Consider the following 26354-nt stretch of genomic DNA (forward strand, 5'->3'; position numbering starts at 1 on the left):
TCCCAATTCCTGCCTTCCCCAGCCCCTAGCAACCACTAATTTAGTTTCTATCTTTATTGATTTGCCTATACTGGATATGACATAAATAGAGTCATATAATTGTTGGCCTTTTATGACTGGCTTCTTCTGCTTAATATTTTCAAGGTTCATGTTGTAGCATATATCAGCACTACATTCCTTTGTAAGACTGAATACCATTCCAGTATATGTATATATTACAATTTATTCATTCATCAGTTGATAGACATTTGGGTTGTTTTCACTTTGGGGCTATCATGAACAATACTGCTATAATCATTCATATATAAGCTTTTGTGTGAACATGTAATTTCACTTCTCTTAGGTCTCTCCAATTCATTTTAAGTCTTATTTATGTCCTATCTTGAATTAATGCTTTACTGTTTGGGATGTATATTGTGTGGTTCTACTAAATTGTCTGCCTTGAACAGTGCCTACAGAGTTCCCTCTGTCCTGGAAAGTATGTATATATATGTTTCTATGTAAATACTCTGCCAAGGATATATACCAGTCTGTTAATAGTGGCTTCTTAGGGGAAAGGGAGAAAGAGGGGAAAAGAAAGTTATTTTTTCTCTTTATATTTCTGATTTTAGATTTTTTTACAGTTAAAATATAGTTATGTGTTCCTTTGGATTATTTGAAAAATCATCAAAGAAAAAAGTGTAATCACAAAGGGAAGTCAGAGAAATTAAAGGACAGGAAAAGAAAAATGGAGAAAATAGGAGGAAGGGCAGGGATATTATGACCTTTAGAGCAGAAAATTAACCAGAGCTTTAGTAATAGAATTGTATACAATATCACATTAAAACAAACACTACGGATGCCTGGGTGGCTCAGTGGGTTAAGCATCCGACTTCGGCTCAATTCATGATCTTGTGGTCTGTGCGTTTGAGCTTCGCATCAAGCTCTGTGCTGACAGCTCAGAGTCTGGAGCCTGCTTCAGATTCTGTCTTCCTCTCTCTGCCCCATCTCCTTTCAAAAAGAAATTTTAAAAAACCACAAAAAGTAGACATCTATGTTGCATAACTCTCTCTGAATGTGGTATAAACTATTGAATTGTACATTTTATTTTAAATAGGTGAATTGTGTGTATAGCTCAATAAAATTATTTAGAATAAAATAGACATCTAAAGTTTTTAGAGTTAGTTTATAGAATTCTTTTTCTTTAGATGATTTAAAGCAACACTTGAACTAATTTTTAGGAACTTTCCCTGACCTCAGTAACAGGAACAGCCAGGTAAAATACATGATGTTCAACTAAATTTGAATTTTAGTAAACACTAAAAAAACAAAAATTAGTATAAGTATGTCCCATATAGTATTTGGGACCTGTTTTGTTTATTTTTATTTGCTAAATCTGGCAACCCTAAACAATGAGAATTAGTTCTGAATCTGTTAGAGTGAAATTGCTTCTTTAGCATTACTACGACTTACAATTAGATCCAGCTATGTGTGAATGACCTTTTGTTTCTAACTGATGGCCTTTATTATAAGTTTCCCAACCTCTCATCTCCTATCCCAAGGAAGGTTTTATGATTTGGAAGCCCTGAAAGTGATTCTAGCAGTTCAATCAAACATGATTGATTTTACCTTTACCACATTGATAAAAAATCATGTTCAACTTTGCTAATGATGTCAGAAGAGCAAAGTACCATTCCCAACTTCCATCTGCCTAGAGTGATATCTTCCTTGAGAGGAAAGGGAAGCAACCCAAAGTTCTACAAGAGGAATAGTAGGTAGGGCCTTTAGTTTTGATCATGTCCTGGATTGTACCAGCTGACCAGTGTTTTATGTTAATAAATTAGGACTTGGTGAGGTATTTTGTTTGGTTTTTGCCTGTATTACTGTAAGGTTTTTAGGTAAATGAAAAGACTCCAAGGCAAAATGTTCCGCAGAAAGAGTTTTATTATATGTACCCTAGGGCAAGGTTCCACGATTCAAGAAAAGGGAGTCAGGGAAGTCGCCCCCTGGTTGGGTGGTGGTGGGGTTTTATAGCCTGTTAGTGGGGATTCAGGTAACAGGGGCAGTCTCTTGACTTTAAAGTCCCAGGTTGGAAGGTTTAAATCTCTGTTTCCCACTGATGTAGTAACGGTCACTGATGTAGTGGCGGGAAGGTCAGCCATCTTAAGAAGGTCAGTCATCCCAAGAAGTGGCAGGAAGGTCAGCCATCCCAAGAAGGTCTGCCATTCTGTGGCATCTCTGCCCCACCTCTCAGCCGGCCCAACAATTACTATTTTGATTTTCTATTTGTTTTATTACTCTTTTATTTTCTTTTATCACTATTTTGAATGTCCTTTGAGCAATTCTAGCCTTGTTTCTACTCAACTCAGACCCAAGAATTAGTGAAGCTATGGAGCAGATGGGAAGAGGCAGAGCTACCAGAAGCGTTATAGTAGCTCGAGAACTGGACTTTTCATGACATTCAAGACTTTAGTGAGCTTCCTCTCCAGGTTGTTTTTTTTTTTTAATTGAAAATAAATTTGATTTTATTTTCAAACTTCCAAAAGAATTGCAAGTGTGATACAAAGAACATCCATATTCCCTGCACCCACATTCCTAATTGCTATCTTACCACATTTGCTCCATCTGTGTATGTGTATGTACATACTACATATATTTATATATAATAATCAGTTGTTTTGTGAGCCTTTTGAGAACAAGTTGCATCCACGATGCCCCATCATCCCTAAATACTTTAGTGTATATTTCTCTACATTGACGACACTTTGCTGCTTTAACTGCCATATAATCTTTCAAGTTAGGAAATCAGCATTAATACACCATTATCATTCAATTCATAGACTCTGAACCCCCCATTCCACTCCCATTTAAATTTCACCAACTTCCCTAATAATGTCTTTTCTTCCTTTCTGACACACTGTCTCTTCCAGGAACACACACTCCTATTGGCTCTTCAGCCTCTTCCAGTCTGAAACTGTTCTCCCTTTTTCCCTGCCTTTTCAGGTCCTCAATAGTTTTACATCTTTTTTCTTTCTTTCTTTCTTTCTTTCCTTCTTTCCTTCTTTCTTTCTTTCTTCCTTTCTTCCTTTCTTCCTTTTTTCCTTTCTTTCCTTCTTTCCTTCTTTCCTTCCTTCCTTCCTTCCTTCCCTTTCTCCCTCCCTCTCTCCCTCTCTCCCTCCTTCCTTCAATTTGAGTGTAGATGACACAAAATGTTACATTAACATAAGGTATACAACATAATGATTGGACAGGTTTATACATTATGCTGTATTTACCACAAGTATAGCTTTCATCCATCTGTCCTGATACATGGATACATGGCTACATCACTCTTACAATATCATTGACTGTATTCCTGATGCTGTGCCACTTATTCAGGAAATTCAGGCTTCCTGTTAGGGGATACATAAGTCTCCAGGTTCTTTTTGACACTGCACTCTACCCCACCTCTTCATCCATGCTGAATATCCTTCTGTTTGCTGACCTTAGCCTAGAAAGATAACAAAGAATTAGCTGAGGTTTCTCTTTCAGCCCAGCTGTTCTGTGATTACACAGATACGCTCACAAGGAGGAGGTGATTATCCTCCATTGGAAGGGTTTAGACAGAAATCTGGCCACAATTTTAAAACATGTTTTTAAACATCTATTCACTTGTGTGCTTGTTCATTCAATGAATCTTTATTAATCCAAGGCCTAATGCTGAACTAAGTAATGAGATACAGAGATTTAAAGACAAAATTAAAGAAAATTTATGGTCTGTGCCTTTAAGTAGTTCTTTGCTTAGTGGGAGAAGATGGTATTATAAATAAATATGAACCTGAAAAATAATGAAGTAGTGACGAGAAAACAAATGAGCTACTGCTTATTCTGCAGGACTACAGACCCTGGCCTTTCTTAGGGTGAGACCTGCTAGATATTTAGCTAATCTATGTACCATTCTTCAGATGGGAATATCATCTTTTGGCTAAACTCCAGATATCTTAGAGATGCAGTCTAGAGAGAGGAAATAGAAAATTTTTTGTGTGTAGCCAAGACTGGAAGTCCTATGGTTAGCTAAATTTACTGGTAGCTATATAATGTTTCAGATTATGCAATTTGACTACAATAGGATAAATTGTGATCATTTAAAATCTAAGAAAGCCCAGTATTCCTAAAGTAAACTGACTCCAACTAATCTGACCAGAAATCACAGAAACTGGCCAATTATCCTTCCCATGGCAGATATCCTTACTTCTTTTTTAGAGATGGGAAAATTTCAGCTACATACCTTAGGTTACTTGGGTGAAATCACATAGGCCTGTTGATCTAGAATGACAATAAGGGATCATTGCTGAGTTCCTCCCACTAGCACCTGGGCTTAAATGATTTAGGGGTCTGGCAGTGTAAGGAGAGAGCACCTGACTAATCTTTTTTTTTTTTAATATATATTTTTTTTTTAATTTATTTCTGAGAGAGAGAGAGAAAGACAAGAGTGTGAGCAGGGGAAGGTCAGAGAGAGGAAGACACAGAATCCGAAACAAGCTCCAGGCTCTGAACTGGCTATCAGTACACAGCCCAGTGCGGGGCTTGAACCCACGAACCGTGAGATCATGACCTGAGCCAAAGTTGGACGCTTAACCAACTGAGCCACCCAGGCACCCCGAGCACCTGACTAATCTACAAGACTTGTACTCCTAAAGATCATCTCACTGTTCCTCTTAGCTGGAAAATTCCATTTGTTCCCACTGTGAGCATGGAGAGATTTGCTGAGATTCTCCTAAGCCTGACTGCCACCTGGCCAACTGGCCTTCCTCTCTATTTCTCCCGTTCTCCTTTTTCCTCCTGGTTACATACTTTTCAGTGTGCCTCTTTCTCTAATTGTCTGTTACAGAGCTCATTTACCTTTTTAGTTTCTGCCACTTCCTTGTCTGGGCTAATATGTAATCTTCTGTAGCTTTAACACCCTAAAACCTGTGATTGGAATACATCAAGATTGCATAAGAGCTAAGTTTTTCACCCTGGCATTTGAATCAAAACACTAAGACAGACGCTTCTTCTATTTTGACACTTCTCTTTTTCTACCATCCCACCAAAGGACTAGGTAGAGTTCCCCTCACTGGACTGTGGCTTTCTCTACTGGCTAGATTAGGCTTTGTATATCCACAGGAGATAGCTGAAAGTTCAAAATCCATTAGGCACAGACAACTGTATCAATGATGGTTATGGAATCTCCTTGACATAGCATAAGATAAAGGACAAAAAATATCATTTAATGAGTACTTTTGATGAGTCAGCGATTATATAGGCACTTTATAATTACCCTTTCATTTAACCCTCACATTAGCATATTAGGTAAGATTTTACAGCCCCATTTTACATATGAGGAAACTAAAACCCAGAAGTGGAAAGTGACTTGCCCTAAGTCACTTAACAATTTAGTCATAAAGCCCAGTCTAAAATAGACAAAATTTTCTAAGCATTTTCATATATCAAGAATTGTTCTAAAATGATGCTTTGTATGCCTTAATTTATTAATCCTCACAGTAAACTTATGAGTAGGTATTATTATCATTTCCATTTTACAGATAAAGAAAATGAGTCTCAGAAAGGTTAAGTAACTTCCTCAAGACAACATAGCTACTAAGTGGAGGACTGAGGTCTGAACCCTGGCAGCCTGACTCAGTTGCTCATGTTATTAGCCACTGTTGGAGGCTGCCATAGTTTTAAACTCTAAGTCCACTGCACATTTTCTTTTTTTTTTTCTTTTTTTTTAAGATGAAAATTCTTTTTTTTTTTTTTTTTTTTTNCCCCCCACATCCATCAGTCCTCAGTTTTTGTCAGCATTCAAGAGTCTCTCATGGTTTGCCTCTCTCCCTTTCCCCCACCATTTCCGCCCTTCTTCTCCCCCTTGTTCCTCCGTCAAGTTCCTCCTAATCCTCCTATACGTGCAAACATATATTTGTCCTTCTCTGCCTGACTTATTTCGCTCAGCATAACACCCTCAAGGTCCATTGGCTATGGAATTCTCTTCAGTGAGACTATCTCTTAGACTTTCCTTGTGTAACCTAATTTCCAGTCTTCTGTAGTTCCAAGCACTCATCCATAATTCACATTTTATCACACTTATTTCAGCCAAACAGAAATAAACTTTGACTTAACAAGTAATGGGGAAAACACTTAGTCATCCCTGTCTTTTATCAACAATATTCACAAGTCCTCGGGAATCTTGAATTAATCTTTTATTAGTCAGTCTGAAAACTGTCTTCCTGCCTTTATTATCTCAAAGATGACTGGCTAACTTTCTTTCCTTCAACCTGTCTTCTGTCTCTCTCAGGCTTTGAATTTCTTCTCCTAGATGGTTGTGCCAACTGATGTTTTAACCACTTTTCTCATCGTTGCTGCTTTTCCTTTTTTTAGCAGTGTCTTATGAAATCTGACTTTTGAGCCCTCAATTCCTCCTCCTTTCCTGGCGGAAATCCTCCTTTCTTGTCTTCTTTCTCTTATTTCATGGAAAATCTGGTATAAAAGAGCCAGAACTAGGCAGAGGTTAATCCTGCCCCCAATTTGGAGCTGTCTCCACCATCTCAGGCTCTGAACTTTGGGATCTACCTGCTTTAATTTACTCTTTTTTATTTTTAAGTTTATTTATTTTGTGCACATGGGGAAGTGAGTAGGGGAGGGGTAGAGAGAGAGGGAGAGAGAAAATTTCAAGCAGGTTCCATGAAGTGGGGCTGGAATTCACAAACTATGAGACCATGACCTGAGCTGAAATCAAGAGCTGGATGCTTAACCAACTGAGCCACCCAGGTGCCCCTGCTTTACTTTACTCTTAAACTCAAAGACAGAGGTATGTATTAAGTTTCTGTACAGAACCTGGACTCCATGTATCTCTTGAGGCTGGTGGACTTAGAGAAAATAGCCTACTGCATCCAGAGGAGTTGCTGGAAAAGCCTGTTGGGCCCTTAGTAAGTTGAAAAATAATCAGTAATATCTAGGATTAAATTGAATAAGAAATGTAAGATTCAATAAGAAAATATTAGAATAGAGCTTTATCAAGAGTTATAAAATATTTTTTAAACTTTTTTAAGTTTACTTATTTATTTTGAGAGAGAGAGAGAAGAGGGGAGGAACAAAGAGAGAGGGAAAGAGAGAATCTCAAGCAGGCTCCACATTGTCAGCACAGAGCCTGATATGGGACTCAACCCCACGAACTTGAAGATTATGACCTGAGCCAAAGTCAGATGCTTATGTGACTGAGCCACCCAAGTGCCCCAAGAGATATAAAATATTTTTTAATAAATGGAGAGGCTGTTCTGACCTTTTGGGTATGATTAGAGGGGCAAATGGCATAGGAGAGACTGATTTATCACTGCCTGAGTTGATTGAGTATGAACACAGTAGAAAATTAGCCTACTTATAAATTGGATAATCTCAACAGTGGTAGAAACACTAATGCTGCTGGGGCGCCTGGGTGGCTTAGTCGGTTAAGCGTCCGACTTTCGCTTAGGTCATGATCTCGCAGTTTGTGGGTTCGAGCCCCACGTCAGACTCTGTGCTGACTGCCAGCTCAGAGCCTGGAGCCTGTTTCAGAGTCCGTGATTCCCTCTCTCTCTGACCCTCCCCTGCTCATGCTGTCTCTCTCTCTCTCTCTCCTAGAAAAAAAAAAAAAAACCATTAAAAAAAAAAAAGAAACACTAATGCTGTCCTGGTACTCTGCCCTAATTAGGCAGTTATCTGGGCCCCTGAAAATGTCCCTGCACAAATAGCATAGGCCAGCCAGCAGCTCTAAATCCTATATGTGGCTAACTTATCTAAGCCATACATGTTCTACTTCTTTGGATAACCTAAGCTACAATGGTTAACTGAAGCTCTTGTATCACAAGGTTGTAAATAAGCCACTAACTAACCAAAACAAGGCACAACAAAAGGCACTATCAGTTCCATTTCAACTTCCCCCATCTTTATTCACATAATCCTAGTAATCATTGCAATGAAATAATGAGAAAGAATTGCATTAGTTGAGTAGAACATACTACAAGGTGCATAGCTAGATGGTAAACCTAGCCCAGGGAATACTCATATGCATTGATAGAAAGGTAACTATACAGATATGATCACAATGCACAAAAGAGTGGCTTCCCAGGGGTACACCAGCAACTCTATATCTTCCTCACAGGGGTATATAGTGTGTCACTGAGTGGGAGGGGACTAATAGTGCAAAAATGTCAGTTCATCCCATTTAATCTCTCAAATCCTGGGGTGAAAGCACCTAAAGATCTCAGTTTCACTTTTCCCATCATTTGTACAAATCCCTGAACTTCCTCACAAATATCTATTTTTGTAGTCCCCAATGTGCAGACTCTGGCCCCTTAGGTATTTTCTATAAGAAATTTATTCATGTTATGACTTCGTGTTGTTTGGTAATTTCTGCTGATGACTAAAGGAGGAAATAGAGGAAATTACATGAAGAACCATGAAAGTCATTGCCTTATCATTGGCTGTCTCAGAAATTTTTCGAAAGTCTCTGTTTTAAACAACAGGTGTTGGTGAGGATGTGGAGAAAAAGGAATCCTTGTGCACTGTTCGTAGGAATGCAATCTGGTGCAGCCACTCTGGAAAACAGTATGGAAAACTTTTCCTCAGAGTTAAAAATAGAACTACCCTACAATTCAGCAATTCCACTACTGGTATTTACCCAAAGAATCCAAAAACACTAATCCAAAGGGATACATGTACCCCTGTGTTTATAGAATTATTTACAATATCCAAAAATATGGAAGCAGCCCAAGTATCCATCAGCTGATGAATGGATAAGGAAGATGTGATACACACACGCACACACACAGAGGAATATTTACCAGCTATAAAAAAAGAATGAAATCTTGCCATTTGCAACGACATGGATGGAGCTAGAGAAACTAAGTGAAATAAGTCAGAGATAGGCAAGTACCATATGACTTCACTTATAAGTGGAATAAGAAACAAAGGAGCAAAGGGAGAAAGAGAAAGACCCCAGGCAACAGACTCTTAACTCCCATAGAGAACAAACTGATGGTTACCAGAGGGGAGGCAGTGGAGGGATGGGTTAAATAGGTAATGGGACTCAAAAGTGCACTTGTTGTGATGAGTAGGGAGTGATGTATGGAAGTGCTGAGTCAGTATATTGTATATCTGAAACTAATGTAACACTGTATGTTAACCAGAATTTTTTAAAAAATCTATGATCTTAGTCTCCTGAGAAAAATGCCAGGGTAGTTTCCCAGACCTGACTGTTTTTCACATGGGGGTAGCTCAGCCTCATCTAATAACCCACTTTTATTCATCTCCAGAATTCTGGTGAATACGATTCTCTGTCTTTAATCAAAATTCCAGTCTTGAGGGACCTGGACAAAACTATTCTGAGGTTTATCCAGAAGAGAAAATAGACAAGAATAGCCAAGAAGACTTTTAAAAAGAAGACCTGTAGAGCACCTGGGTGGTTCAGTCAGTTAAGTGTCTGACTTCAGCTCAGGTCATGATCTCATGGTTCATGAGTTCGAGCCCCACTTTGGGTTCTCTGCTGTCAGTGCAGAGCCCGCTTCAGATCCTCTGTCCCCATCTCTCTCTGCCCCTCTCCTGCTCTTTCTCTCTCTTTCAAATATAAATAAAAATTAAAAATTTTTAAAAAATCTTACTATCCTTTGTTAAAAGTTACATAATTTAAAAGATGGGTAGAACAGTAGAACATGATAGAAAACCCTGAGTCACATTCAATATGTTAGAATGTAGTACATTGTAAAAATGGCATTTAAAAAAATTTTTTTGGTAATGTTTAGTTTTGAAGGAGAGAAAGCAAGCATGAACAGGGGAGGAGCAGAGAGAAAGAGAGACACAGAATCCAAAGTGGGCTTCAGGCTCTGAGCTGTCAGCACAAAGCCTGAAGCAGGGCTCAGGCTCACAAACTGTGAGATCACGACCTGAGCTGAAGTTGGTTGCTTAATCAACTAAGCCACCCAGGCGCCCCTAAAAGTGGTATTTAAAACGGGAGTAGGAGAAGATATTTGCAAATTGTATATGTAATAAGTGACCTCTGTGCAGAATATGTAGAGAACTTTTATAACTCAGTCAAAAGTTATTAATTAAAAGATGACCCAGTGTAAAAACAGGCAACGAATCTGAATAGACATTTCTCCAAAGAAAATATATAAATGTTCAGTAAGCACATGAAAATATATTCAACATCATCATTAGTCATTAGGGAAATGAAAATCAAAAGCACAATGAGGAATACCTATGTGACTCAGTTGGTTGAGCATCTGACTCTTGATTTTAGCTCAGGTCAAGTTCCCAGGGTGTCTGAGTTTGGAGCCTGCTTAAGATGTTCTCTATCCCTTTCTCTCTGCCCCTCCCCGGATCATGTTCTCTCTTTCTTTCTCTCTCAAATACACAAACACACATACACACACACACACACACACACACACACACACACACACACACAATGAGATATTACTTCATGTTCACTCAGCTAGTTAAAAAAAAAGTCAGTAACAAGCATTGGTGAGGATGTGGAGAAATTTGAACTTTCCTATATTGTGAGTAGGGATGTAAAATAGTGCAGCTACTGTGAAAAACAATTTGGCAGTTCCTCAAAAAGTTAAACATAGAGTTACCATATGACTCAGAAATTGTACTCCTATCTACATATCTAAAAGACATGAAAACATGTCCACAAGGGGTTCCTGGGTGATTCAGTCGGTTAAGCATCCGACTTCGGCTCAGGTCATCATCTCACGGTTCATGGGTTCGAGCCCCATGTCGGGCCCTGTGCTGCCATCTCAGAGCCTGGAGCCTGTTTCAGATTCTGTGTCTCCCTCTCTCTCTGACCCTCCCCTGTTCACGCTGTCTCTCTCTCTCAGAAATAAATAAAACATTAAAAAAAAAAAAAGAAAAAGAAAACATGTCCACAAAAAAACTTGTACATAAATGTTCGTAATAGATTTATTCATAATAGCCAAAAGATGGAATAATAGACAAAGATATTTATGAATGGATAAATAAATGCAGCATACCATAGACTAGAATATTATTCAGTCATAAAAAAGAATAAGATACTGATACATGCTGTAATGTGAATGAACTTTGAAAATAGTATGCTAAATGAAAGAAGCCAGTCACAGTAGACCACATATTAGTCTATTTATATGAAATACCAGAATTGGAAAATCCCTAGAGACAGAAAGTAGATTAGTGATTGTCAGGGACTGGGGAAATGAAGGAATTACAAGTATGGGTTTGGGGGCCCTTTTGGGAGTGATGAAAATGTTCTAGAATTAGAGGTGATGATTGAATAACCTCATCAATATACTAAAAACTAGTTGTACAGTTTAAGATGGTGAGTTTTACATTATGTGAGTTATATCTCAAAAAGAAAAAAAAAAAGGAATAGTTTTCGTGTTGAGTTTCTAGGACTTGGAGCCAAAGACTTCCATTAGAGGATGAGGTGAATGAATTCAAGATCAGGTAGGAGTCTCTAGCCTAGGCGAAGAATCTTTGAGGCCAAGGAAGGAAATTTCTTTGTAATTTTGGAAACTATAAGTCAAATACATTAGAGGGCTGAAAGAAAATAGATACTCAGTATAATTCAGAAGCCGATGGGTTGCTAGAACCCATTCTCTGAGGAGACTAATTTTGTGGAAACAGTCTGGGAATTTCTAAGGGTAGAAGGCTTAGCAGCAGTGTCAACCTCTTCAGGTCAAATTCTAGGTTGTTTGGTATATATTCTATTCAGGCTCAAGAAAATTGGGAAGCACTCTTACCATATTTATTTAAATAATTAAGATATTTTCTCCTTTAGAAACACTTCCATATCCTATTTTCCTGGACTTTCTTCTCCTCTTCTGTGTACTGCAAACCTTATTCTTACCTATATCACTGCTTTTCCATTAGATTAAAAAAAATTTTTTATTTTTTTTTATTTTATTTTATTTTTAATTTTTTTTAATGTTTTATTTATTTCTAGGAGAGAGAGAGAGACAGCATGAGCAGGAGAGGGTCAGAGAGAGAGGGAGACACAGACCGAAACAGGCTCCAGGCTCTGAGCTGGCAGTCAGCACAGAGCCTGACGCGGGGCTCGAACCCACGAACCGCGAGATCATGACCTAAGCGAAAGTCGGACGCTTAACCGACTAAGCCACCCAGGCGCCCCTAAAAAAAATTTTTTAATATTTGTCTTTCCTCTCTAGGAATAGGAATCCCAGTATGATCAGGGATAATGTAACCCTAGGACCTAGCGTGAGGCCTGACACCTGGCAAGAACTCAGTAAATGCTTTATAGAACCAATGTAGAATTGAAGAGACTATAGGAATGTTTCATTGAGGACAAAAAGATCTATTAATAAAACATATCTTAAGATTTTTTCATAACATAATAATGGGCTCATGGTTTGTAATAGTGCTTAACACCTGTGTATGTTGATGTGATGATTTTGTCATGTGTTGTAATTACCCATCCCACTCCCACTAAACTTCAGGTCCCTTGAAGTCAGGGACTATGTCCTACTCATCTTTTTATCCCCCCACAGCATCAAACACACTAGCCTGTGTTCAATAGATACTCATTAATAGTTTATTGATTTAAATTTCATTAGCAAGTTTAGGTAAAAGCTGCCTTGGAAAGAACTTCAGATACCTTAAAATAAGGTGCTGGAACTGACTGATGAGAGAGGGCTGAGTTTCTGTGTTCAGCAGTAATGTTGGTACAGGCCATCCTGTTACCTATGGAGACATAATCTAGAATTATTAGAGGCATTCGTGGTGGAAAAGTCCTCAAAAGTTTGTTGTCATTTTGCCTCCAGAAAGCTTTAACACGTAAGGATTTTCATTTTTATTGTATTTCTTGAGTCTTCAAAAAGAAAGAAAATCCCATTAATTTTTTTTTAATGTTTATTTTTGATGGGGGGAGGGGCTGAGAGAGAGGGACAGATGATCTGAAGCAGGCGCTGCGCTGTGAACAGTGAGCCCTAGGTGGGGCTTGAACTCATGAACTGTGAGACCGTTCCCTGAGCCAAAATCAGACAATCAACTGACTGAACCACCCAGGCGCTCCAAGAAAATCCCATTTGTGGACATAATCCTCAGTGAGAAAGTGTGAAGATTTAGTGAAGTCTTTGCTGGTGGCCAGCATCCCAGGCTAATCTATAGAGGGCTATCCTTATCATTCCTCTTCTTTTTCAGAACAAGAGAGATGTCTACAAGCCAACAACAGAGAACTCAACACTATGTTTGGATATCCTGTAAGTATCAGGCCTCCAGTTACTTCGGAAGGGTGTTGGTATTCTCTAATATTCTACTTTGTGAGTGGAGCAAGAATTCATTGTAGATGTAGATCCTACAACATAGGTTCTACTTTCTTTCAAGCTCCTACAGAGGCTGGTATAGTGAGGATTTAGAACAACCAAAATTGGGCTCAGGGAGAATAGATCTCAGATTTGGAGGTTCATATATAACTTCTAGAAAAAAGATACTGTAGCTTTTTCTTACACAAATGAAACCATAGTTCAACTTTATTTTTCCACTTAGACATCTATCTATGACAATTCATATAGATCTACCTAATGCATTTAATAGTGGCATGGTTTTCCACTGTTACCAATATACCTTAATTTATTTAACCAGTCTCCTGTCAATGAACATTTAAAATGTTTCCATTCAGGGATGCCTGGGTGGCTCAGTCAGTTAAGTATCTGTCTTTGGCTCAGGTCATGATCTCACAGTTCATGAGTTCAAGCCCTGCGTCAGACTCTAGACAGCTCAGAGCCTGAAGCCTGCTTCAGATTGTGTCTCCCTCTCTCTGTGTCTCTCTGTCTGTCTCTCTCTCTCTCTCAAAAACAAATAGACCTTAAAAAAATGTTTCTATTCATATCTAGGTGCCCCCTCAAAAAAAAAAAAAACAAAACATAGTCTCAGTGTTTTGCTATGATAAATGGTTATGAATGAGCACCATTATACATATATTTTGGCACATTTGTGTGAATATATCTTAAGAAATTTCCTAGAAGTGAGTTGGCTGGATCAAAGGGAAAAAACACAATAAAAATTGTGATCCATGCTATCAGACTCCCCTCTGAAAAGATTATATATCCATTTATATTTCTACTTAAAGTAGAGACTACTTGTTTTCCATATTCCACCAAACTAGGTATTATCAATCTTTTTCATCTTTGCCAAACTCTTGAATGAAAAAATAATATTTTGTTATCTTTCCTTAATTTCAAGTGAGTTCAATAATCTTTTCATGTTAATTAATCTTTTTTATTTTTTTATGGTAACTACCTGTTAATGATCTGCCCATTTTCTATTGGATTGTTTATTTTTCACTTATTTATTTATGAATAGCTCATAGAAAGGTATGTATTTAAAATTCATACTCTGACACCCATCCTTGCCCACATCTGCCCCCTATAGGGAATCACTTTTATTACTTTCTTATGAATTCATCAGTGCTTCTTTGTGTAAATAAAGCAAATCCAGTTTCTTACACTCTTCTTTTTGGGGGGGGAATGTTTTATTTATTTTTGAGAGAGAGAGAGAGAGAAATAATAATGAGTGGAGGAGGGACAGAGAGAGAGGGAGACACAATCTGAATCAGGCTCCAGGCTCCCACCTGTCAGCTCAGAGCCTGAGCTCAAACTCATGGGCTGTGAGATCATGACCTGAACCAAAGTCAGATGCCTAACCAACTGAGCCACCCAGACTCCCCTTTCTTACTCTATTCTAAACCCTAACAATATGTAGTCGAGATGCTTTCATAATAGCTTTTCCCTTCTTTATCTTTTTTCACCTGCATAGTATTTCCTATGCAGATTTAGCATAGTTTGTGTTACCAATTTCTTACAAATTGATGTTTCGATTGTTTCCAGTCATTTACAGTTATAAGCAACATTTTTATATACCTGTTGTTTTGTGCATGTGCAACTGTATCTGTATGTAGCTATAGGTATATAAATACATATGTAATCATATATATTTGTAACCTCTGTGGGACATAGTTTATGATTTCTGAATTAGAGAGGTTCTGGATAATAACAGTGTTCACGGTATGGACATGGAAGCAGATTCTGCCCCCCCCCCCCGCCCTTCTACCTCCTAGGCATTTAAAAGAGGCACTATAGAGCAGTAAAGCTAGGTTTTGGCATCAGACAGACCTGCTTTTGAGCACAGCTGTACTCCTTACTACCCTTGCATCTTTAGGCATGTTTTTCACCTTCTCTGATCTTGAGTCCCCTCATCTATGAAAAAGGCCTGATAATGCTCACCTTACATAATGGTTGTGGGAGTTAGGTATAGTTGTGAATAATGTTAGCTCTCTTTGTCAGAGAAACGATAGCCCCTTGAAGAACGGGTATAAGTCTTGTTCATCTCTGCATCCACAGTTTCCATAACAACATTTGACACGTAATGGCATTTGATACATATATGCTGAATAAATAAGCAGATCTGACCTATTCTTCTATATTTAACAACCATTTCATTTCCATGGCCAATTGCTCATTTTCCTCCTATTTCTCTACTCTCTTCCATTCCTACTCCTTTTCCTCTTCTCAGCCTCTAACTACTGACGCCCATTATGGCTTTGGCCTTATGTTATCTATTCTCCCATTTAGCCAACAGGCAGGTTTCACTGCCCAAATAAATAAATAGCCCAAACCAAAATCCACCACCTCTGTTATGCTTACATTTTATCACCTCTGCCAAAAAAGAACAAAACACTGAAGAAATTCATAGTTAAGCAGATGCTCTACATGCTTAGATATTGCTTCTGGCCTGACATTTAAAAGTAGAGCAAAACACTCTAGTTGCCAAGTTAGTAAAGAAGTACTAATATTTCTATCTTGAGACAGAATCAGCAAGGCTTTTGTCTTATTTGCTAAACAAATGCTACGAAGTGAGTAGAAACCTAAAATACATTAATTAGTTTTAAAATCAAATGGAAAATCGGTAGTGAAGGCCAGCTGCTACACTGAGGCAAAAGATTAAAAGGTCTTTGGTTCCAAGTATCAGAACCATCTGGACTTAGACACTGAGAAAGTCCAAGTATTTCATAATCAAAGAAAACTTTCTCCATGCTAGAATAACATATTCTCAGGGCTAGAAGGGCTGATAGAGATCACTTAATTAGAACTTCATTAAAAAAACAAAACAAAACAGAACCAAGAAAAAAAAAAAACACTTCAGTTAAGACAGACCTTTGAGCTTCTCTGGGTTAGATCTTTAATTTTTTTCAGCCTTCACTAGTAGAGTCCAGAATAGGGCTATAAACAGAGCAACCTTGAGAAATCTATAGTGTTTGATTGATTATTAACTAGAAAATTATGGGGAAAACACCAAAGAAGTCTTAGTTTAAGCTTTGATCTCTAAACTCCTAAGCTTTATGACACACTTTTCTTACCTAGGGAAATAGACGGGCAGGTCTTGACTGAATAGCTGATCTAGCCTTGCTGGGCAGGTTTTGACCTTAGGACTACATGGTTTTAATTCTCCAAGAGAAGGCCTCTGATGCTTTTCCCAAGGCAGATTCCAGCAAGATTCTTCATACTTGAGCAATATCTATACTTCAGGATTGCATGTGGGTTTTTCTTTTGTTTGGGCCTTGTAGACGGAGGAGGTAGGGAAGCCCTACCCTTAGGAAATTGTTTGGACTCATTCTTTTGCTTTCCTTGAGCTATTTTATTCAAGCTCTGACATCTTAAGTCACATGATTGAAGACCCAAAGGTAGAAAGTAAGATGATCCTGTCAACATCCTGAGATCAGGATTGAGGAAGGAGCAAGTTCCCATTTTCACACAGCAAAATCATAGCTTAGATGTAAACCAGAATTATTCAGACTCTCTCAGGACAATTAAAAGGCAAGTGACTGCAATGCTAGGAATTTACCCAAGGGATACAGAAATGCTGAGGCATAGGAGCACATGTACCCCAATGTTCATAGCAGCACTCTCAAAAATAGTTAAACATGGAAAGAGCCTAAGTGTCCTTCAACGGACAAATGGATCAAGAAGATGTGGTTTATCTATACCATGGAATACTACATGGCAATGAGAAACAATGAAATCTGGCCATGTGTAGCAACATGGATGGACCTTGAGGGTGTTAATGCTGAGCGAAATAAGTCAGGCAGAGAAGGACGAATATCATATGTTTGCACATATAGGAGGATTAGGAGGAACTTAACTGAGGAACAAGGGGGAGAGGAAGGGGGGAAATGGTGGGGGAAAGGGAGAGAGGCAAACCATGAGAGACTCTTGAATGCTTACAAAAACTGAGGACTGATGGATGTGGGGAGGAGGGGAATGGGCATGGAGGAGGGCACTTGTGGGGATGAGCACTGGGTGTTATGTAGAAACTAATTTGACAATAAACTATTTGTAAAAAAAAAATAATAATAAAAGGCAAGTGACTTCCCATAGGGACCACTGTAGGAGCCTTTAGTGGGCTAAGGTTGAAAGAGTAATTTGCTTTTGTCCTCTGACATCCTTCAGCATTGAAAGCAGTATGTAAAGGCACACCAAACTGAGTTTGCCAGGCTTAGAAAAACTTCATTAGAGAGCTCTATACAAATGGCAGACTTGCTTTTTAGGGCTAAGGACCAGAGGGTCACACATAAGATGATACTAAAGGATCTCTAATTCTATGAAAGGAAGGTATTTGGATGGCTATAGAAGTGGACTGGGACTCGGGACAGCATAGTCTTAACTCAGCAACTAAATATGTGGTCTTGTGCAATAACTTCACCTCAGTGCCTCAATTTCCTCATCTTCAAAAAGTGATCGTATAGTACTCTCCTCAGAGGTTTGTTGTGAGGATTAAATAAACTGCTACGTATACAATGCTTGGAATAGTGCCTTGCATATAGTAAATATTCAATAAATGTAAGTTTTATTGTTGGCTTTATTTATTATCATTATTATTAATAGCATCAATAAACAAAGAATCCTGTGCCTCAGAATAATCCCATGTTGATCAGCCTTGTCTTCTTTGCATCTCTAGGTCTCAAAAGTAGGGGACAGACGCTTCTTCCCTCCTTCCCGCTCACCCCATATGGTGGAGGAACTGTGGCTTTTCCCTCTTTCAAGGAGTGGTTTTGGTCATTTCTGTTGAGATTAGGAGGTGGGGTCTTTTATTCCTCTAATTGTGCTTGTTTTCTTTTATTTACAGAACAATACCATCAAGACCTCAAGATATAACGTCTTTAATTTCTTGCCCCTAAACCTCTTTGAACAATTCCAGAGACTTGCAAATGCGTATTTCCTCGTTTTGCTGTTCCTTCAGGTATTGACTTTGGGGGCTTCTTCCACAGAGCATTTTGTCAAGAATCTGATGGGTCTGATTGTGTGATCATTTCTTTCCCTCCCTAAACTGAGAAACGTCTCTTCAGGTAACTAGCAAATGAATGGGCTGGAATGTCAGGCTGGTCCTGTAGAGTAGCTGTGACCAGGATTAGTCAGGGTGAAACCGGTCTCTACAAGAGGAAGGAGACAAGGCCACTGAATCCCAAGGAAGCGGAGTTCCCTCATGATGGCTGCATGGCTGCACTTCAGCTTGACCACAGGAGACCACAGACTCTTCGCCCCAACCATAGCTACAGCCCCGTTCCTCATTTGCCGCCCCGCCCTCCCTCACAGCTAACAGACAGAAATTCTGAGAAAGGAGAATGGTTTACAACAGAGGAGTACAAGCACAGGACAAGGAAGCACAGCAGGGCGGGGTCAGCCCAAACTGGGAGAGAGGGACAGAGTTTTTCATTTCCCCTTGTGCTGAGGGATAAGCGAGGGGATGTGGTTTTCCGACGTCCACTTTTATCACCCAGCCCCTACGGCTTGGCTTGGTCACTAGAACCTTCCTTGTCAGAGGAGAAATAACCCTTTGCCATCAAGACAAAAGTAGTGAAGTTCAGGACAGATAGGTGACAACTTACTGTATCCTCTTCTTTTCATCCTTTTTTGGGAGATGTTTGTTTATATTTACTCCTGTATTATATTACATTTCCATAACAGTGGAAAATAACTAGGATAGTTGAATTGATTATGAATCTGTGGAGGTGAAAGTGGTGGGAGTGGTGTTGGGGGGGAATACATTGTCCTTTAAGCTTTCTGACCTAAGTTTCTCCCCTCTTCCCTCTCACAGTTGATTCCTCAGATCTCCTCCTTGGCATGGTACACAACTGTGATCCCCCTGATGGTGGTGCTGTCCATAACAGCAGTGAAGGATGCAATCGATGACGTGGTGAGGTGGCTTCCTCGGCCTCTAGTCCTTCACTGTACCTAGTCTGGCCAGGGAGCAAAAAGGACTTCCCAGAGCTACCTAGTGCTAGGAAGAGACACTGAATGGAAAGAGATGTTTCCTTTCCTTCTTCCTTATCTATCCTAGAAGAAAATGTAATTCCCTTAGCCTCAAGATTGGTAGTCTGTGCATGTCCAGAAAGGGGCAGTGCAAGGCCTTTCTCTATCTCCCAGTGTCACTATTTAGCCACCTTTCCAGGCTTCCTTCCATCTCCTCTTTAATAACCCACATTTTCCTTCACTTGGCTTTCTCCAAGTTTGTTCTCATCGTTCTTCCTCTATTCCCCCTTCACCCAGTTTTATATTCCTCTTCCCTTCCTCCCCGTCCACTCCTCCCTCATTGTCCTGTTCTTATTTTTTTCTCCCCTTTCCACATTCCCCTTCTCCTCTCTAGCTCTCCCTATTTCCCTTTTCAATTTTCACTTCTTTTTTGTAATGTTTTATTTATTTCTGAGAGAGAGAGAGAGAGAGAGAGAGAGAGCGTGAGCAAGGGAGGGTCAGAGAGAGAGGGAGATACAGAATCTGAAGCAGGCTCCAGGCTCTGAGCTAGCTGTCAGCACAGAGCCCGACATGAGGCTTGAACCCATGAACCATGAGATCATGACCTGAGCCGAAGTCGGAGCTTAACCAACTAAGCCACCCAGGTGCCCCTCCAATTTTCACCTCTATCAGGGATACTCAGCTAGTAACTCTTTGGTTTTAGAACACCTCATGACATAAACAGAAGCCAGCTCCTTTCCTGGCCTTGGTGGGAGAAACTGGCTTCCAGTGAGTGCTGCTTGGCATCCTCTTCACTCCTTACAGCACAGAACGGTCAGCATACTGCCCCAGTACCATGTCTGCTAGTGGGATTTGGAAGGTCAGACCTGTTGACCTGCCTTCAGCTTCCCTAAGAGTCCTTCTGATTTTGCCAGAATAGATTTTTAATTTTTTTTAATGTTTTATATTTTTCTGAGAGAGACAGCATGAGCAGGGGAGGGTCAGAAAGAAGGGAGACACAGAATCTGAAACAGGCTCCAGGCCCTGAGCTAGCTGTCAGCACAGAGCCCAACACGAGGCTTGAACCCACAAACCATAAGATCATGACCTGAGCCAAAGTCAGACGCTTAACCAACTGAGCCACCCAGGCGCCCCCAGAATAGATTTTTAGATCAAACTTTGCAAGCGGGATGTTTCTTTAGCCTTTTAACTCTGCAACTGTTTTAAACCAAGAATTAACCATGTAGTGGTTGAAATTTTAGTCACAATTCAGATGTGCAAAAAATGTAACTTTATTTCTCTATAACTGAACTCAGTATAACTCACAACTACCACCCCACCATCCCGAACCTTTTTCATTGAGAGCTGAAAGCTAAATTCGCCAATTCAGGATAATCCAGTTACTTCTGGGTTTGAACTCAGTTTCATTAGAATAAGAATTCTAACAGTTTCAAGATTCTCTCTGCCCTCATAGTCCTGCCGTTTTCCCAGGGAGTAATCTTAACTGGAAGTAGAAGATTCATGTGAGCATCAGTACATGCTCTGTATTTGTCCTCCTTCTATTTGGTCTTTGAATAGAAGTTCTTTACTTAATCTTTCCTTATTACATGTACTGTAGAAGCTTCTGTATGTTGACTATGGTGGGGGAAAGCTTGAGAATTCTTAACTTTCCCTGCCCCTACCAAGGTGTGTGACACTCTAGTCCTGTCCATCATTTTTCATTCTCTCCTCTGTGGCTTTTGACTTACTTAATTGTTTGTTCTTATTCCCCCATGCTTTGGCTTTTGATATTTAAAGCCAAGATTTTTGTCTCTTTCTTCTTCCTTGGTTCTTTTTCTGCCCTTTTTTCCCCAGCTTCTCTGAGACCATCAGCCTCTGGTTTTAATGATAGAAAGGCTTTGGGAGGTAAAGAAAATTTATAAACAAGGAAAACTACAGTGGATAATATTTCAAAACATTAATAAAATGTTAACCTTCTCCATGCAATTTGCTCGATGCCCATTTTCTGAACATTTTCTTGTGTAATTTTAGAACAGGCACCAAAATGACAATCACGTCAACAACCGTTCTGTAATGGTGCTGATGAATGGCAGGTAAGTTGTAGGGATATCAGTTTAGGTAGGACCAGCTCTGGGTGAGGGTTGTCCTTGCTAAAGCTTTGATGTGCTGAGTGCTTTGGAAAGGTAATTCAAGACAGTGAAAGAACCTAGGGTTGAACATAAGAATTTGTTTCTAAATACCCTGAATTTGCCATGTGACCTCAGACCTCTCTAGGCCTCATATTTCCTATCTAAAGTAGAGATAATATTCTCTACCTTAGAGGGTTGTTGCAAAAATGAAAATGAAATAATATATATTAAGGCTATGAACAATTTATGACATACAAGTGATTATTATTAGTGCAGTGGCCAGCATGGAGATAGCTATCTGTCTTTAGAACATCAGTGGATTCTGGCATGGTTTATTGGCCATTCTACTAAATAATCTTTGGTAGAGTCATCTTTTTGTTAACAATCTAAATAAAGTATTGATTTTGACCCCACTGCTATGGTGTGTGGTCATAGCTATCTAAAGTGTTGTCAATAGATAAATGTTTATATTTGATGATGTCCTACAAAATTTGAGCAGTTTACCTTTGGCAGGAAGGCAGTGAGGCAGACATAGTGCCTATATAAAGCAAAATATGGAGACTATCATAAGAGATACAAAACGTCATAGGAATTAATAAAAATTCACAATCATAGCTGCTTAAAGAAATCAAGGAAGACTTTCTAGAGGAGGTAATATGGTAATATCTGTGCTAGGTTTTAAGGGACGGGGAAGAATTAAACAAATACAGGTTGTATAAAAGAAAAAATGACCAGTGTGTGCAGTAGCATGATTGTAAATTAGTACAAACTTGAAGGAATTCAAAATTGAAGTCCAGTCGTTTTCATGTTGGCCTTACAGAATACCCAGCAGCTATAATTTTAATCATATAATTCTATTATATGAAGTTGTTGGGCATTTAATCCTGTTATTTATTGAATCTGCTGATTCTTACTCCTGGTGGATTATTTCCTCAAGTTTTGGTCTGTTGAAGCCTCTCATAAAATACCACCAAAAAAGACAATTGTGATTAAAAGGAATATTTAAGGGACACCTGGGTGGCTTGGTTGGTTAAGTTTCTGACTCTTGATACTGGCTCAAGTCGTGATCTCTCAGTCCTGAGATTGAGTCCTGCTTCACACTGAGCATGTGCATGCTCTCTTTTTCTCTCTCAAAATAGATAATAAACATTAAAATAATAATAAAAATAAAATTTTAAAGAAAAGAAGAGAATAACTAGAAATGAAAAGACAAAACGGAGTGTATTAGAAATTTGCGGGGCTAGCGAGTTACTGACCAAATGGATTTAATCAAATGAACTCCCCAAGTAGTTTGAACACTTGGGTTTCAAAAGACTATTGGAAATGAATTTTCCATAGAATAGTCTTAGGGTGGGAGGTCACAACAGGGCCTTAGTTAGACTTTATAAGCTAGTGTCTAACACTCAGTGAAGCTGGCTATTGAAACAATCTATATTTCAAAAAGTGGCTTTCCTTTTCTAGAACACATGGTTTTGAGTAGAGCTGCTATTGAAAAAGTTTGTTGTGCAAGTTGTGTTTTCTGTCATTTTCATTTCTCAATAATAACTTTGGCTACAAGCACATTGTTAGTAGAACTTTATGAGAATTCTAAATTTCCTAAGTTGAGGTTGTATCCTTTTGAGGGGTTTTGTGTTTGCTTCTGCCAGGTAACTCAAGGACATCACCTGCTGAGACCTAATTTTGAGGAGTTATAAATTTGGATCCCATACCTCACAATGTTACAAATTCTCAAGGGAGAGTCCTCTACTCTCTAACCCCTCTCCCTCCCGAGAAAGATAGACTAACTTCCTTGGCAAGTGGGTTGATTTTTTTAGACCATCTTTTCCCTAATGTTGTCCTTTCAGAGCCCCAGCTTTATGAGGGTTCCTTAGTTCCAACTCACTGCCTCTCAACATCCCAAGGCTTCATGCCCTATCCCTCTAGTGGGCTAAATTAAAACTAATCACTAATCATTAAGATTGACAATACCTTTCCTCACTCAGAGCAAGAACAGCTTCAGAACATGCTGACCTTTTTATATTTTTTTTCCTGGCTCCTTACTTTGTGGTAAGCCTAGGCTTGATTTGGGAAAGAACGTTGACCTTATTATATGTAGCATTTCTAAGTGTTTATAGTAGGAAAAGTACCAGTTGTTACAGAACTCTAGGAGGGACCAATCACATAAAACAGAATATAATGTAAATGATCTCCTCTGGAGTCAAAACACTGCCTTCTCTAGCTTTCTGATCTTTTTTAAGTTTATTTTTTTAGAGAGAGAGTGAGCATGAGCAGAGGAGGGGAAGGAAGGAGAGAGAGAGAGAGAGAGAGAGAGAGAAACCCAATCCACACTGTCAGCACAGACCCTGATGCAAGGGGCTCAATCTCACAAACTGTGAGATTCTGACCTGAACCAAAATCGAGTCAGAAGCTTAACTAAGCCTCCTAGGCGCCCCTCTGATCATATTTTCTAAACCAGAAGTTAGAATGCAATGCCTGGAAATTAAAAATGTGCTTATGGGGGTGCCTGGGTGGCTCAGTCAGTTAAACGTCCGACGTCGGCTCAGGTCATGAGCTCATGGTTTGTAGGTTCGAGCCCCATGTCGGGGTCTGTGCTAACAGCCAGCTCAGAGCCTGGAGCCTGTTTCAGATTCTGCATCTCCCTCTCTCTCTCTGACCCTGCCCTGCTCACGCTGTCTGTCTCTCTCAGAAATAAATAAAAAACATTAAAAACTTTTTTAAAATGTGCTTATGGCATAACAGGACTGAATATTTTAAATCAGAAGGGAATATTGTCCCCTCTCCTACATCTGGGACATGTGATTGTTACAATGTTCAGGAAAAGATTGGTGATAGTTTGACAGCTCCTTGTGTCATAAAATACAACCTTTTAATTCTTCCGGAGAAGCCAGAATCTTGTAACCCTTCTTGCCACATTTTACTGTTGAAAATGATGGCAGACGGAGTGCAAAGCAAAGTAAAACAGATATTCAGACGTCTTTATCCAACTCTTATAGCTATTCCTGTTCAGTACTATAAAGCAGATTTAAACATTACTAACAAAATAAGTAAACATTTTGTATTTTATCTGCATAAGGATGACACTTAAAACCAAGGGAAGGGAGTGTCTGTCTGGGTGGCTCAGTCAGTTAAGCATCTGACTTTGGCTCAGGTCATGATCTTATAGCTCATGAGTTCAAGCCCCATGTTGGTCTTGTGCTGACAGCTCAGAGCCTGGAGCTTCCTCTGAATTCTGGGTCTCCCTCTCTCTCTGCCCCCCCATCACCTGTGCTCTCTCTCTCTCTCTCTCCATCCCTCCCTCTCTCCCTCCCTCTCTCTCTGTCTCTCTCTCAAAAATAAATAGAAACATTTTTTAAAACAATTTTAGGGGTTCCTGGATGGCTCAGTCAGTTAAGTGTCCGACTTCAGTTCATGGTCATAATCTCATGGTTTGTGAGTTCAAGTCCCACATTGGGCTCTGTGTTGACAGCCTGGAGCCTGCTTCAAATTCTGTAACTCCCTCTCTCTCTGCCCCTCCCCCACTCATGCTCTGTTTCTCTCTCAAAAATGAATAAAAAATGTAAAAATTAAAAAAAATTTTTAAACAAAAGAAACCAAGGGAGGGAGATACAAGGATATATAAATAATGGTTTTACAACAAGGACTTACATTTGTAACATACAGAGAAAATTTAATTTGGAATAAGATTTAAAGAAATATAACCCAGAGGAGGGCCTAGGTGGCTCAGTCAGTTAAGCATCTGATCTTGATTTCAGCTCAGGTCATGATCTCAAAGTTCGTGAGATGAAGCCCCAAGATAGGCTCTGCACTGACAGCACAGAGCCTGCTTAGGATTATCTCTCTCTCCGCCCCAACCCTGCTCATGCTTGCACTTGCTCTTTCTCTCTCAAAATAAGCAAACTTTTTTTTTTAAAAAAAGATATATAACTCACAAGTGGAAGAAAATTATCTAACAGAGTGAATTTATATAAAAGGACTTTTTTTCTTTTTTTGGTAAAAGAAATTTGGCCCTTCTCAAAGAAGTTACCTTCCTGAAAAGGTGTTCTGGGAAAACCTGTGCTCTGGCAAAGTGGTGATGTATGTCATACCTGCAGATAACAAGACTTCATTCAAAGGTGAAACATACAATGGCATTCGGGTGTGCCTTCTCTTGGCCAGCTCTTTGGGTGCTTGGCCTAACAGAATTGTTACAAAGAGGTAGCTCGTATTTCCAGAATTATTGTGGTACTGTGTATCTTGCTTAGTCCTTTATCAGAAAGGAAAGATTTATGGGCTGTATGTATTTGAGGTACAAAAAAGAGAAGGGTAAATAGCCAGTAGTATTGTAGAATCTGCTCCTACTGTCAGCTGCCTTTTGTGGGAAGTGAGAATTTGAGGGGTCAGAAGTAATCAAATTGTAACATAAGTAAATAAAATTGGTACAACCATATGATAGGATACATTTTAGCTATCAAAAAGAAAGGGCCACATCCTCTATAAGTGCTCTGCAAGATATGTAATTACATGAAACATGCAAAGTGCAGCAAATTATGTATCTAATGTATAACTTTATTTTTTGTTTATTTTTGAGAGAGAGAATGAGCAGGGGAGAGGCAGAGAGAGAAGGAGACACAGAATCTAAAGCAGGCTGCATGCTCTGAGCTGTCACAAAGAGCCTGACGCAGAGTTCGAACTCCCAAACCATGAGATCATGACCTGAGCCTAAGTCGAAGTCGGACGCTTAACGCTTAAGGACTGAGCCACCCAAGTGCTCCTCTAGTGTATAACTTTTAAATGTATATGTTGTATCATCATTTGGATTGATATTTTCTAGAAACAAATACAAAAAATTACATTTGCTACCTTGACAAGCAAAACTAAAATCTAGGGGGAGAGAATTTTTCCTTTTACATGTTTATTATTTGAACTATTTTCTTTACCTTATACATATATTACTTTTAGTTAAAGAATAATTAGGAGCATGTTATGACTA

At 39.2% G+C, this 26354-nt stretch overlaps 1 protein-coding gene across 1 annotated transcript in view; it reads left to right on the forward strand.

Annotated features, from left to right (window-relative positions):
* LOC120221275 (phospholipid-transporting ATPase FetA-like) overlaps positions 1 to 26354 on the forward strand; it is a 75781-nt gene that overhangs the window by 3327 nt on the left and 46100 nt on the right. The window contains exons 2-5 of the mRNA XM_039218563.1: positions 13174 to 13232; positions 18154 to 18267; positions 19123 to 19221; positions 21288 to 21349. Of these exons, the coding sequence (XP_039074494.1) occupies positions 13174 to 13232; positions 18154 to 18267; positions 19123 to 19221; positions 21288 to 21349 (334 nt within the window). The remainder of the gene's footprint in view (positions 1 to 13173; positions 13233 to 18153; positions 18268 to 19122; positions 19222 to 21287; positions 21350 to 26354) is intronic.

The sequence above is a fragment of the Hyaena hyaena genome, unplaced genomic scaffold (genome assembly GCF_003009895.1).
Source record: "Hyaena hyaena isolate Hyena2069 unplaced genomic scaffold, ASM300989v1 scaffold_769, whole genome shotgun sequence".
In the NCBI taxonomy this organism is placed as follows: Eukaryota; Metazoa; Chordata; class Mammalia; order Carnivora; family Hyaenidae; genus Hyaena; species Hyaena hyaena.